Here is a 15,288-nt window from a genome sequence, read left to right as displayed (position 1 = left end):
GTAGAGTGAGTCATGGCTGATATTTCACTTTCTGCAGGCTGCAGAGGCAGAAGACTCTGATCCTGGGTCAAACTGTGATTGTAAATACTTCAGATAGTTTGGTATAGCCTGCATATTCTCCCAATGGATGGTGTTTGCCATTTGGAATTTGACTTTTCTGTAGAGCTGCAACTGACGATTTTCATTATCAATTAAACTGCTGTTTTTTTTCTCGATCATACGATTCAGTGTCTACAAATGTGTGGAAATAATGAAAAAAGTCCATGATGACATCTTCAATTGTCTTGTTTTGTCTGACGGTCCAACATCCAAAGAAATTCATTTACAATAATATATATGTAAGAGAAAATCTGCAAATCCTCACATTTGAGAAGCTGGAACCAGAGACAGTTTGTAGCTTTTTCTTAACAAATGACGTAAAGGATTATTTGATTTTCACAAAAGTGGCCGTTTTATGTTCTGTTGATCGATTATACAACAAATCATCTACTTTTCTGTGACTTGTTATGTCCCTGTCTTCATATACAATTTCAGTGTGCCAAACTCCACCCATCTGAGACTTGAAGTGAATGCAAAAGCTAAGAATATATCTGATTTCCTGTTGTGTTTTCACATCTGCATTTGAATCACTCACTTTTCATTTTTCTTCCCTCCCTTGGCTTGCTGACCCCCGTGCAGCAGTGGTGTCCAACAGCCCTCACCTGTCTGCGTCCTCTGGTCACTCACATGGCATGGTCAATGGTCAGAAGTCACTGGAGCTGTGCAGTCACAGTCCCAATGGCCGACAACCTTCTCCCCTCACCAGCCCTCTGCTCAACGACGCCGGCAGCGTTCGCACCGACGATGAAGACGAGGTCCGGAGGAAGGTTTGTGATTTAATGGTTTGGCTTCTGTTGATAAAAGCAACAATAAATCACTCCAGTAAGTTGCTTTGTTGTATGTTTTTTACTAAACCGGTTCTTCAAAGCCACTGTCACATACTAAAAATAGAAGTGGACCCAGATTACCTGTCCTAAATAACTCCACAGGGACCGAAGCTGAGTAAGTCTTCTCAGAGAAATTAGTTAGACAGGCAATACGCTAGCTGGACTTGCTCATAGTTGTATAGTTAATTTGTTCTTCCTCACAGTCTCCTGTCTATTGCAATGTATTTGCAGAGGTTCCCAACAGATCGGGCCTACTTCATCGCCAAGGAGCTGTTGACCACAGAAAGGACGTATCTGAAGGACCTGGAGGTGGTGACTGTGGTAAGAAAAAAAGAAAATCAGCTCGCCAACACGCTGCTCCACTGTTTGTTTTCTCCCGCCCTGTCCTCTGGGGAGAAAACATTGATTATTTTGGTTAGCTGCTCCATTGCAGAGCGTTCGCCAGAACACAGAGTCAGGCAGTGACACAGGGATATTTTGGCAGATGCAATTTCATTTTTTATTCCCCACACCAGTGCTCTGAAATGCATTTATCCATCTCACTCAAGGCTGTGAATACTAAACTGTGTGTTTAAAGCGTTAGATGGATTAGCTGCATGTTCCCTTTGCATGCCACTCCCCATTTCAGTCTGTTCCTTTAGATTTCACTGGCTGGGTACAAGCATATGGACACCGTTTCATTTTAAAGTATGTCAAAGAAAAGGCAGCAGAAAACAGGATATCAAACATGCGGTATAGCGCCTTCAACAGGAAACCAGGAGGATGTTCTCACGAGGCCGTACTGAAGTGCTGCTGTTGTCTGATTCGGCACACGCATGTAGAGAAAATGCATTACTTCTTTTCACTGCCGTTTTTGAAATCTGCAGCTTTTCCCGTCTTGTAATTTGCAGAGAAGCCTTTTAAACATCTCATAAATATTTGGGTTGGCTTGTGCCCTCATTCTTTTTACAGCTGTGCGTTTGTGCTGACTATCTTCCCATACACTGGTTGGTGCTGCTGTTTGTGGTGAAGTCATCCGCACAACAGCTGGCGCTACTTCTCAAGCCCTTCTAGAACATTCACTTTTCCTAAAACCCACGTCCCTTTCCCATCACGTCAGCTAAATAAAGCTATTTCATGCCCGCTGCGGTCAAACACACAAACATGCAACGCTTGACTTCAATCTGACTAAATGGAGCAATAGTGTTAGGAGTGATTGGCTATTGATTCCTTTATTCATTCTCAGGCAGTTAAAGGATTTAAGGGATGTCACAAGACTGAGGTGCAACAGCAGAAACCCAGATAAAGGTCTTTTGGTAGTATCCTGGAAAAATCTGCATTAACAAATGATCTTGAAGGGTCTTTGCTTGTGTGAAACGTTCTCTTTACAAGCTTGAGACCAGATAATCAGGACTTGGCCTGATGTCATCGAGAGATAACCATTGCATTTTAATACTTTTGTCCACTTTTACATTTGTTGCATCTCTGTTACATCCAAGTGAGCCAAACCTCCCATGCATGCACACCGAGACATTTGTGTTTTTAAGTGAAGTAGGAGACACTTAGTTGTTTGCTTTTGAAATGAAAGATATTTGCATATGCATATATTCTGGATTTTTTAAAGATGCAGTACGTAAGACTTATAAAACTAACTTTCTGTCATATTTGCTGAAACTGACCCTATGTTCGAGTAGAACCTCCGTAGAACACCGCTCCCTGTTCTGATGCTCCAATCAGGGCCAGGGGGGGGTGTCTTAACTTCGTGTCAATCACTGCTCATGCACATGCACTCATTCTCCCTTGTGGATGGGGGGAGGGGGGGGTTGGGAGACCATTTGGTCTGGGACTAAGAAGTTGTTGATGTTCAAATTCTTGGCTAAGACCTGGATCTTAACAATCCTACCTACAGCACCTTTAATTAAGGGACAAGGAGTAGATGTCATTTAAAGAATTATTGCCTGTGTAATTGAACTTTTTTGTGGAAAAACCATACCAGATACAAAGGATTTTCCCAGAAGAGTATCTTTACATGTGTGGAGATGCCTTAATGTAAACAAAATAAAATAGTATCTTGGTTTATGCCACGTTTTCTTTCTTGAACTTGTGTGTATTTGTGATCCCAGTCTTTCCAGAGTGCTGTAGGACAAGATGAGGCGACTCCAGAGTCTCTGAAGAACACTGTCCTCTCCACCTTCGAGCCTCTGCACAAGTTCCACACAGGATTTCTCAGGGAGGTGGAGCAGAGGCTGGCTCTATGGTGAGACTCATTTCACTCCAGAAAAAGTCCCTGTAGGGTTAAGAACACGTCCAGTGATGTGGTTTTATCCCTATTTATCACAATTTCTTAACGAGGTGTATTGGCATTTCGTCTAAGAGGGCAACCCAGTCCCTTCAGATGACCCGAGGAGCTTTCATCTCCATGGCAACAGTCGTGCTGCACCACGGCCGGCCTTTTCTTGCCTGTGGGTTTCTGCTGTCTGATCTCCTTAATGATGTTGTGCTTTATCTGACGCACACTGAACCACACACACACACACACACACACACACACACACACACACACCACCACACACACAGACATGCAGGCAGTAATGCATGAAGCCTGTTAGCGTGTCAGAATTTATGACCATTAAGTGCCGACATAACACATTTTTTTTTTATTTCAAAGCCTATTTTGGCTAGTCATTGTTAGAACTCTAGATTAAAACTGAAAGTGATATCACAGTCAACTCTGCTGATACGAAGCACACTCAAACTGTGTATGCAAATTATCCAGGACTGCATGAGTCTCTTTTTAGCTTTGCATACTCCGATATTATGGTAGACATGTACCTTTGTTGTTGTGACCATGATTAGAAAGCTGTCTGTCATAGATTAGGAAGGATGTGTTTAACCGACTGGATATGTTTCCCTAAAGCGACTGCTAAAATGCAGTACCGAAATAATAAATATTCTGAATGAATCCAGTAATGGCAGCCCATTTCTCCTTCACCCTGTGTTGGAGAAGTCATGCTCAAGGGAGACACCTGCTGGTAGATCTCAAAGTTTAAAGAGCCCTTTCCAACTTGATTGGAATTTTACTTGCATAAACTGAAGCTCGTCTGAATAATCAATGAGCTTTAAGTGCTTTGGCGTAGTTAATTAATTCTCTGTCTACGAATGGCTCCATAATATTTTAGAGATAAAACCTCTTGCTGATGTTTATCTGCTTTAGGGAAGGACGCTCTAATGCACACATAAAAGGAGACTACCAGCGCATTGGAGATGTCATGCTGAAGAACCTTCAAGGCTTGAAGGTGAGGCGCCACTCTATCACATATCTGTAATTACAGTAATGAATTAATACTCATTTATGCGTGCCATGTTCCAACTTTGTCCAAAGCCCCTGACAGCAAACCTGCATAAACAGACTGAAGTTATGTTGGAGCTGGAGAAGGCGTGCAGGGCATCTCGCAGGTTGGAGGGTCTATGCAGGGACTTTGAGCTTCAAAAGGTCTGCTACGTCCCTCTCAATGTCTTCATTCTGCGGCCTCTGCACCGCCTCAGTCACTACAAGCAGATCCTAGAGCGCCTCTGCAAACACTACCCAGCTACTCATGTGGATTTCAGGGACTGCAGAGGTACTACATACAGTGTTTATACTGGCACATTTAGATCTTCTGGTGCTGTAGAATAATCTTAACAGTCTATTTCCAATAATCTCTTATCCGTGGTTGGTCTGTAGCTGCTCTGGCAGATGTGTCTGAGGTGGCGGAGCAGCTCCAGGGAAGCCTAAGCAAGATGGAGAACTTCCAGAAGCTTCTGGAGCTGAAGAAGGATCTGATTGGCGTCGACAATCTTGTTGTTCCTGGCAGGGTAAGTTTAAAGCTTAAAAAGAATGGACTGGCAAATATTTGTAATTTTCTACAGACAGCCTGTATAGTATGAGTCTAATAAATGATACATGTTTTTTTTTTTTTACTTTCTCAGGAGTTTATCCGGTTAGGCTGCCTCAGCAAACTCTCTGGAAAAGGCCTACAGCAACGCATGTTTTTCCTGGTAACACCCACTCTCTTTTGAGATTAGGTCACATCACTAATCAAATTATTTAGTGGAGTGATCACAGTGGGAAAATAATCATGCTTCTATCCTTTCCAGTTATACATCACTCAGATGGTGTTGGCAAAGGTTTATTTAGGGGAAAAACATATTACGTTTCTCAGAATTTAGGTTTTACACAGGGTTTTTTTGTTGGGAAATATAACTTTGATAAACAAGGATTAAAACAGTGCAGAAGTGCGCATGTGTGGTGCAGTCCTGGGCTTTATAATGATTTATATTCAAGCTTTTCTTTGTGGTCGTTATGACAAGTAGTTTGTACTTCCTTAGGATTATGTATTGGATTATGTGCATTCATAAAACACTTAATGGCATTTGGTTTGAAAGATTGTTCATTTACCACTTTCTCTCTGCCTGCCTCTCTGGCGATAGTTCAACGACGTCATTGTGTACACGAGTCGAGGGATGACGGCGACCAATCAGTTCAAAATGCATGGCCAGCTGCCGCTCCATGGCATGACAGTAAGTGCTGTTTCTCGCAATTGAACTCAAAGTGCTTCAAACGACTGTCACTGATTTGTCAGTACTGCAAATAAGCCGCCTCAAACAGCTGAACTGCAGCTCTTTCAACGTCTTCCCCCGCTCCAACACACACACACACACACACACACACACAAACACAGTCACACACTTTCAGGACAACTACACATGTCCTTCTCTCTCACTTTCCTTTCATCATCCCTCCCTCCGTCTCTCTCTTTCTGTCTATTTTAGTCCTTGCTGTCCTAGATACCGCTGCTCTCTAATGTTTTTTCTGTGTCTCTGTGTTCTTCTTCCAGATCAGAGAGAGTGAAGATGAGTGGGGTGTGCCGCACGCCTTCACATTAGTTGGACAGCAGCAGTCGGTGGTGGTGGCAGCAAGGTAAGAACAGCAGTCGTCAGCACACAGACACCTTGTACCTGGACCTAAAATTAACCCAAAGTGGCTGTGTGGCACTGTTTCTTCTAGAGTGTGGAGTGATTTTAGTGTTGAGACATTCAAGAATTGTTACATGAACTCTCATCAGAACTCTTTGAGAAAAACAAAGACACACATTATCAGCAATTTCCACTGAGAATCCGTTTTAAAATCCTGTTCCTCACTTTAGAGCTTCAGTTTAATTTCACTCACTAAAATCTCCAGTTGCCGCCCTCCAGAGGAAAGATAAGAGGGAACTGATAAAAATGTTGATTTGCTCATCAAGGTCGCTTCCAAATAATTACCTTTCGCTCATAGCAATTAAGCTTCTCTTCACATTTTTTTTATCTTTGCATCTTTTGTATCTTTATCTGTAGTAACAGTTTTAATTAGAGTAAAAAAAACAAAAATTGTAATTGGGTTAAAGTAATAATTGAATCTATATATTTAATATTTAAACGTTCTCCCAAAAAGATGCTGGAATTGAGCATCAATCAAAGATAAGGTGGTAACGGAATTACTTAGTGAAGATGAAAAGACAATATGTTTTATAAAGTGTGATAGAGTGATATTAATATCACATTGTACACATCATATCTGATGTTCCTTTTTGTCAGTCAAATCCAGTAACCAATTAATAATGTGTTATCTGCTTATTTGATAGAAATATATAAATGCAGGAAATATAATTAAATAGAACGTTGCCAACTTTTTACCTTGACAAAAAAGAAAGAGAGAGAGAACCACTTTCCTGCCTTCAAACTAACAGATGGTGTCTTAGTGTCTTTTTAAGGGATAATTTGGCAGGACACCTTGACTAACATGGATCCAACTTGTGACATTCTTGTTTACTGGACTATTTCTAACCATCCGGCCTTCCTGCTGTGACTAATGATGGGACATGCTGAGCACTTTATCCATTTGTGTGTTTTTCACTCTAGTTCACTGACGGAAAAGGAGAAGTGGATGGAGGATATACATGTGGCGATAGAGATGGCAAAAACCAGCAATGGGCCTTCATCTGAACTTCTGACCAGCAATCTGACAGACAACAGTAAGTTACTACCTAAACATACAGTTGCATATACAATGAATACTTGAAAAAATATACAATATACAATAACTGTCAATACAACACATTTTTAAGTAAAAACCCCACAGGCTGATACCCGAGATTCACAAGACTACGTTTGATTTGAAAAATGATCTGACAATGTCTGTGCTTAAGCGCCCTTCTCCCCCCCCCATCACCCTACTCATTGTCTAGCAGTAACAACCTCCTGACTTTCCCAGAATGCCCTGAGGACTCCTCGGCAGAGGCGGAGTCTGAGGACGACATAACAGCGTCGCACGCCTCGCTGGAAAGGCCCTCCCCTCACCGTGGTAACACCATGGTGCACGTGTGCTGGCACAGGAACACCAGTGTGTCCATGGTGGACTTTAGCATAGCTGTGGAGGTACCGGCCACAACTCAGCACTCAACCTCAGACCTGCCTCTCCCCTTCCGCTTCACTGTTTTCTTTTTCTGTGTCTGAGTGTGCTGTATCTTAATTCACTTTGATTATCTCTCAGTGGGAACAGTATCCTCCTGTGCTGCACTCCGTCGTCCAACTATTTGCTTACTTACTTACTTTTGCTATCGTGAGCTAATGAGCTGAAATTATTTTAAGGCTCATTGTTTTCATTGTTTATTTTTCAAAACAAAAAGTCTAAATACTGAAATAAGAAATGGCTAAAAATCTGATTAGTGAACATATATGATAGAAAGTTGGGTAAAAATAGATTTTGTAAATCTATTTTTATTTTTTGTAAATTTCATTTGCACTCAATCTTTTTTCAATGAGAAAAAAAAGATAATAGATAATCAGTAGCTCAATTGTTTTATCCATATTTCTCTAACCTGTGCCCAGTGCAAGAGGATTTTCTTTGTTCTTGCAGTAGGAAATTAACTTGGTTTTGGTTTAAGGTCTAATGAGTGCATTTCCTTCCACATAAAGCATTTGCAAAGTCGATATTTAAACCTGCTAAAACTGGGGTTTTTGGTCACTTGTTTGCAGCAAAAACATAACACGGACATGTCTTTACCTTAAGGTTTATAATTCTCTGTAGCTTCCTCACTACAGGTGACCACTTTTCACATAAATATCAATTATAGACGTTTTCAAATATTTTAAAGCATGCATTGGTTACGTCCATGTTCGCTAGCTAGCAACCTCTTTCCTCGTCACTGCTTTTGTTGGGACATTGCTATGTTTCTTTGCACATTACCACCACCAGCTATGGATTAGTGGAATAGTGTGAAACCAATGGCATGATAAGAATGTGTATCCTCATACGCTTGCACGGTACAAACACAACATGGTACCTCTAAACTCATCTGCTCCTGAAAATGATGGGCCTTACGAATTTTGCATCAATTTAGTTTGAGCTATTTTTATATCAGATAAATGTTTACCTTAAGTTTTTATGTAAGCTGTTCATTTGCTTTATTTGCAGCCTCAGTGAGGATACTGTTCCCCTCTCACTGTTTTGGCTAACAGTAGCCTGCGTGAAGCCCTTATCTAAACTCAAAACTGTGGCTTCCCCGTGTGGTTCTGTCCTTTTTTTCTCCTCCCCTGGCACTTGAAGTCTCTGATCGTCTATAAATAGAGAGAGAGCAGTACGTAGATGTGCTAAATGTCCTCATCTCACACCAACAGAACGGATCCTGTTTTGCCCTGATCTAGTTCTGCTCTTCCTCTCTAGTTGTAACAACGTCCTCTTCACAGCTTTGCCTGGACACACTGTCGTCGGCCTTCGTGTTTATCCCTGCCACTGCATGCCTGTGTTTCACCTACTCAGTCTCTGTGTTTCTGTCCTTCCCTCCCTGTCTGTTTTTTTCTCTTTCTGTCTCTCTCTTTTCCCCATGCGTCTGTGCGTTCCTCCATGGTAGAGGACCCTAGTCCACTCAGTGAGACTAAGGCCCCCCTGGTGGGGCCCCCCAGTGGCCAGGGACCAGTGCCTCTCTCTGTTATCTGCTGGTACCGTGTTCAGAGCCTCTCCTTTAGTGAATCCTGCAGGAGTCTAGAGGTAAAGGAGCCAGGCAGACAGGAGAGGCCCTGTGTATGTGTTAACTTGCACTTCACCATAGGAAGAAAAGTCCTAAAGTCCTTTGTAGAAAAAACAATAGCATAGAAGTTGCTGTACAAATCAGTGACACATTTATTGGCTTTAAAGGAGCTAAAGATCCAAAATGAAATTCACGATAGAAGCACTATCACATAATGTAACATAAGAGCCAAAAACTGTTCAACTCAGTGCCTGTTTCATAATTATTTTTAATCTATTAAATATTGTAAAAAAAAATGTAAAGCAGCAGTATATTTACGCTTAGTTTGGCAGTACAAAATAAGCGCAAACGATTAAGGCTGGCCATATTCTATATTTTCGTTATTGTCAACAAATGCCATGAAATGACTAAAACCAACAACGTCTAAGTCCGCCTCTCAATACTTTCTGACTTCCCTACCCTGTCTGTAGGATTCAGACCAAACCCCATGTGTTTCTACTGAAGACAAATCATTAAAATCAGGTCACAAATGTATAATTTAATTTTAATAAAAGACTACGTAATTTCCTAAAACAGCTGGGCACTGTGGTTCTTAGCAAATGTTTCTCAAACAGGAGTAAATAGTGCATTTGTAGGGGACTATTTTCAGCTGTGGATAAACTCACATTTGGTGCTCTAGTAAGTATTTACAGCAGCATATTCCCCGTATGTGGGATTGACTTAAAATAAATAACATACACATGTTCATTGTAATAAAGGAGCATGTCATCTACTGCAACAATGTGGCTTATTAATGTGTTTTTTGTTGTTGTAGTTATTGGACAATAATGAAGCTCTATGACCCAGAGGAATAATCTATATCAGGCTTTCGAGGATCAGTCCACTTTTGGTTTTGGGCTTTTATGGTTATTTGTTAACAATAAGAAAAATCAGGAATATCACCAGACATATTCTTTAATTTTATTAATCCTTCTTCCACATTTTTAGTCAAAAATCTAAGTACGCTAGTAGTTGTATTATAATGTGTTTGAATTTATATAGTTTTAGATGTAAAATGTGTTGTGTTTTGTCTTTGTAGAATCAGCTGTCTGGAAACTTACTGAGGAAGTTCAAGAACAGCAACGGCTGGCAGAAGCTCTGGGTGGTCTTCACCAATTTCAGCCTGTTTTTCTACAAGTCTCACCAGGTGACATTCGCTCTCGACTCTTGTTTGTCCAGCAAACACATCACCGCCTCTCTCACTTTCATTCCCCTCCTCACTTTGTTGTGTTTACCCTCCTCTGGGCTTAAAGACGTCACATCTCTGTGTAAAATGTCAAATATGTGTGCCATGATACAGGTTTTCCAATGCAGTTTTTTTTTTATCTCACTTCTTCCCCCAGAAAGTTGGCTGTTTATATTTCCCAAGCAAGTTTGATTTTCAATCAAAAATGACATCAATACAAAACCAATTTTTGTATACTTAAAAAGATAGCCATAAGAGTTGTAAACAAAACTACTTATCAAGAACCAGTGACTCCACTGTTTATTAATTAAAGGCTCTAAAGAGATTTTAAAATTGCACAAATCATTTATAAGGCCAAAAACAAATTACTACCTGAAAGTATTCAGAAGTTGTTGAGAACGTCAGTATAACATTAGAGAAATCTGCATGTTAAAGAAACAAAACTTCAGGACTGATGTAATAGATGATTATACTGTATTTATATAAAAGGGGATGAATAACAGTTGTAATGAGGAACTGAACCTGCGTAGTACTCTTTGTAAGTTTAAAAAAATGTTTTAAAGTGCCCATATTATGCTCATTTCAGGTTTATAATTGTATTTTGAGGTTGTGCCAGAATAGGTTTACATGGTTTAATTTTCAAAAAACACCATATTTTTGTTGTACTGCACATTGCTGCGGATCCTCTTTTCACCCTGCGTGTTCAGGTCTCTGTTTTAGCTACAGAGTGAGGCATCGCACTTCTATCCCATCTTTGTTGGGAGGCACACATGCGCAGTAGCTAGGTAAGGATCACATCAGATAGCTGTTTGTTTCTACAACTTCGGTCAGTACCAGGCAGGATTAGCCGGGAGACTTCTTCTAAACGAGGGCGCACTTCCAACTTTGCGTGGAATACCTGCAGAACAGGGACATGTCAGTAGTTCTTTTGTAGATTATGGTGAACTAGTGTGTGTTGTAGTAGTGTTTTGCCATTGAGAAAGAGCTAGCATACTAGCGCTAGCATGCTACGATTAGCCACCTTGTCTCGGCTCCTGACGTAGAAAGCCCTGCAGATTTTGAACAGCTCACCCGAAGACTGAAGGCAGACGACCTTCAGAAACCCGTATCTCACTCAAAACCGCATGGATGTTTTGTTTTTTCAAGTTTGTATGCGTGTTGAAGCACCAGAGACACAAATAATATAGGCACTTTAATAAACATAAAACAATGTATGATCAGAATGACATGTTTAGTATGCAGATGTTACCTTTTGACATCAAACAGGTAGTGTTTTGTAAAGGTGTAGGAATACGCTGTAGCTTCATCCTACACCTTTTCAGTCTGGAGTAAATCTTGATGTTATGTTCAGTGGCAGAAACAACTAATTAATTCTACTCAAGCACTGTACTTAAGTACAATTTTGAAGTACTTGTACTTGAGTATCTTCATTTTATGCTACTTTATATTTATATTCCACAAACATTCTGAGACAAAAATTTAACTTTTTACTACATTTCTCAGACAGCTGTAGTTACTGGTTACTTTACAGATTAAGATTTTACAAGTTTATAAAATACAGTGCAATTTTAAAAGATTAAACCTTTTTGGCTTGTGACCCCTACAATAAAGCAGTGTCCAGTTGGAGTCCCTTGTCATGTTTCAGATGTCTGAGTTATCAACAGTTCCATCAAAGAGACATTGCCCCTCTAAACTTCTCAAATGGTTTCATTTCAGTAACTGATCGAGGCTCAAAGAGGTAAAACTACCCAATATTTTGCAAAAAAATGCAAATATTTGGGGATATTTCTAAAAATGAATACAAATATGTGTCGCAAAACTTTTTTTCTTCTTTCCTCTCTCATTAATCATCTCATGATTTATCTTGTGAGCCACTGAAGGGGCTTGATCCCTAGGTTGGGAACCAATGGGCTAAACTAGCTAACTGTAAATAAATAAGTTATAAGTAGCTCCACTTCAAACACCTACAACCGTAAAATGCTGCTTGTTTTTGATGCAAGGCAAGGCAGCTTTATTCATATAGAAGATTTGATTCAAACTGCTTTTACATGCATCAGTATAAATCTAATAATGTCATATATGAAAATATATCCGTAACAGGGGCAGAGTACTTTCACTTTTGATACTTCAAGTATATTTTGCTGATAATTCTTTATAATACAGTATTGTTACTCGAATCCAGTTTTAAATGCAGGACCTTTGCTTGTAATACAGTGTTTTGTGGTTTTAAATTGTGGTTTTATCATTTTACTTAAAGCGCCCATATTATACTCATTTTCAGGTTCATAACTGTATTTTAAGGTTGTACCAAAATAGGTTTACATGGTTTCATTTTCAAAAAACACCATATTTTTGTTGTACTGCACAGCTCTCTCTCACTGCTGCAGATCCTCTTTTCACCTGGTTTCTGTTTTAGCTACAGAGTGAGACCTCTTTTCTTCTTCTTCTTCTGTACTATTTTTGATTGCACTCGCACATGCTCAGTAGCTCAGATGTAGATCATGTCAGCTAGCTAGCTCCATAGAAGTAAAAGACAGGCTGTTTCTCCAACTTCAGTCAGTTACAAGGCAGGATTAGCTGGGAGACTTCTAAATGAGGGCGCACATGTAAGTAGTTCTTTTGTAGATTATGGTGAACTTGTGTGTGTTGTAGCAGTGCTTTGCTATTGAGAACGAGGTACCATGCTAGTGTTAGCATTACGAGCTAACGGTTGTGGTTAGCTAGCTCATTTCGGACTGTGACGTCACAGTCCGAGCCGATTTTGAACAGCTCACTAGGAGACTGAAGGCAGGACACATTCAGAAACCGTATCTCACTCAGAACACCATGGATGGATTTTTTTCAAAGTTTGTATGTGTGTGGAAGCACCAGAGACACAAAAGAACACCCCAAATACCAGAAAAAGTGTTTTTTTCATAATATGGGCACTTTAAGTAAAGGATCTGAATACTTTTTACATTGCTAGCTATGTTGCATGGCTTTCTGCTGTACAGTTTTGTTGGGAGCAATCCATCTGTTTGTTTTGTTTGATCCCAAATTGTTTGTGTAATTATTGACAGACCAAAACATTAAAAATAAATATAATGTATTTCCTCAGGATGATTATCCACTGGCCAGCCTTCCTCTTCTGGGTTACTCAGTCACCATCCCCTCAGAGTCTGAAAACATCCACAAGGACTACGTCTTCAAACTGCATTTCAAGTCCCACGTCTACTATTTCCGATCGGAGAGTGAATACACTTTTGAGAGGTACGGAGTGAAATCATCCAGATGTACATTTACTAAATATATTTGCAGTTTTGCTGTGTCCTAAATGTTAGTGGACTGATGACTGATGAAAAAAAGTATTTATCTGCACACAGGTGGATGGAGGTCATCCGCAGCGCCACGGTCCCCTCCAGCGGGCCTCGTGTCCTGAACAACAAAGAGTCCCACCCTCACTGAGTTGGCTCACCTTGTTTCCACATGTCGTCCGCCTTCGGGTGGCATCTACCCTTCCGGTTCCCCCTAGACTCTTTGCTTTTCTTTTCTACACATATCTGGGACATTTGTACATGTGTCCATGCACATTTGGTGCTTTTTAATGCTTGAATGGTGACATGTCCGCTGGTTTAGACTGCATCAGAGACTGCATTTTTTGGCATTTTTACTCTCAACTCTGAAACCTCTTTTTAAGGATGTCATTTTATACTGTTTTCTACTGGTCTGAACCACTTCCTATCTTTCTGGTTTTACATTTTGTCTTTGGTTGTTTTTACAGCAGGAACACGTTAATATAGATATTCAGCATTATTTCTTCGATGGTTAAACTATCACTGCATTGTCATACAGTTTTTGTCTACTTTTTCATCTTATTGATAACTGCTGCTTTAAAAATGTCCTGCAACTTCAGTGCCAAACTGATTTATATCAATGTCCTGGACTTTTTAATGCCATTTTGTAACATTGGGGATGAGGAGTGTCTACTTATACTGGTGTACCATGACATTTTAAATCATGTTAAAACAGACCACCCTTTAATGGTCAATGCTCTGTCCACACCTGGCCCAGCACAACGTGTTCTTGTTAAAAAAAAAAAAAATGAAATATGAAATTATTTTGTTGTATTATTGAATTAACCCTAGGATTGATCACAATGTGGCCAAGGGTAGCTGTCATCACAGATTAATGCCATATCAAGTAAAGTAAATATTCTATTCACTGATCTTTGTTGTAAGAATACGTCTCAGACTCTTTTGCTTTTTTTTTATTAACTAAAGTTCCCCTTCAGCTGTTTGAGAAAATGTGAGACTTGTTCATAATCCTTGTATTATGAAAGTGTTATGAAAGCTTTAAAGATTATGTGTGAAACAAAATAGAAACTTTCAGTTCCAAGCGCTGTTGCCCTCACTGAACTAGGCTGCCTCCTGTATACAGATACCAGATCTTTTTATGGGTCTAAATGAATGGAAATATGCATTTGAAAAGGTTTTGCAGTGAAGCAAATGAAATGGAAAACCTCAGTTCTGTTTAGAATTGCAGCGTTTTCAGACAACAGAGAGCTCTTTGGAAATGAAAGCAATAAAAAAAAAACTTATTCAAACCTAGATTTGTGTTACTTGTGTTTTTTTTTAAGCTCAAGGGGCTGGAGGGATGTTTTAACCAGGAAAATATGTTTAGTTCATGTACAGCAAGGCAGCTCTTCAGTGTGTTTACAGCTGTGACCTACAGAGGGCATCATTGATCCAGCTTTTTGGTAGAGTCAAGCCATAACCACAGTGTCTGTATATTAGTGTATACAAGCTATAGAAAGCAAAGCCTTGTTTTGATCTGAACGTGAGTGTACCTACTATAATAATTCATGCATTTATAAATTCTTCTAAATCTGCATTTAGCTCTTCATGACAGCAAGAAGCCTGCACCTGTATCTATTATCTTATTAATATCTACCGGGATTATATAGCCTAGATAATAGCAATAGAGAGTGTAGCCAGCACTGTTTGTGTTTACACTTGTGTTTCTCAAAGTCTCATTTTGGACTGTCTGAGTGTGTGGAGATGTACATAGTTACATAGCTAATTATTTACTTCTCTTTCTCCCTTTTCTTAAGAAGTAACTCTTCCTTCTTACAACA

The 15,288-nt window shown here is 39.8% G+C and overlaps 1 protein-coding gene across 2 annotated transcripts in view; it reads left to right on the top strand.

Annotated features, from left to right (window-relative positions):
• LOC120569851 (FERM, ARHGEF and pleckstrin domain-containing protein 1-like) overlaps positions 1-14,761 on the top strand; it is a 66,898-nt gene extending 52,137 nt beyond the window's left edge. Inside the window, exons 14-27 of one of the 2 annotated variants that reach the window (XM_039817990.1) lie at positions 679-866; positions 1,158-1,247; positions 3,029-3,162; positions 4,120-4,201; positions 4,288-4,525; positions 4,630-4,760; positions 4,875-4,943; positions 5,376-5,465; positions 5,783-5,865; positions 6,843-6,955; positions 8,834-8,970; positions 10,029-10,136; positions 13,273-13,424; positions 13,538-14,761. In XM_039817990.1, the coding sequence (XP_039673924.1) occupies positions 679-866; positions 1,158-1,247; positions 3,029-3,162; positions 4,120-4,201; positions 4,288-4,525; positions 4,630-4,760; positions 4,875-4,943; positions 5,376-5,465; positions 5,783-5,865; positions 6,843-6,955; positions 8,834-8,970; positions 10,029-10,136; positions 13,273-13,424; positions 13,538-13,619 (1,697 nt within the window). In that variant the 3' untranslated portion in view covers positions 13,620-14,761. Of the gene's footprint in view, positions 1-678; positions 867-1,157; positions 1,248-3,028; positions 3,163-4,119; positions 4,202-4,287; positions 4,526-4,629; positions 4,761-4,874; positions 4,944-5,375; positions 5,466-5,782; positions 5,866-6,842; positions 6,956-7,194; positions 7,359-8,833; positions 8,971-10,028; positions 10,137-13,272; positions 13,425-13,537 lie in introns of both variants that reach the window. The other variant, XM_039817989.1, reaches the window with a different exon arrangement.
• Positions 14,762-15,288: the final 527 nt, after the last annotated feature.

The sequence above is a fragment of the Perca fluviatilis genome, chromosome 12 (genome assembly GCF_010015445.1).
Source record: "Perca fluviatilis chromosome 12, GENO_Pfluv_1.0, whole genome shotgun sequence".
Lineage (NCBI taxonomy): Eukaryota > Metazoa > Chordata > Actinopteri > Perciformes > Percidae > Perca > Perca fluviatilis.
This window is presented reverse-complemented; position numbering and strand designations above follow the sequence as displayed.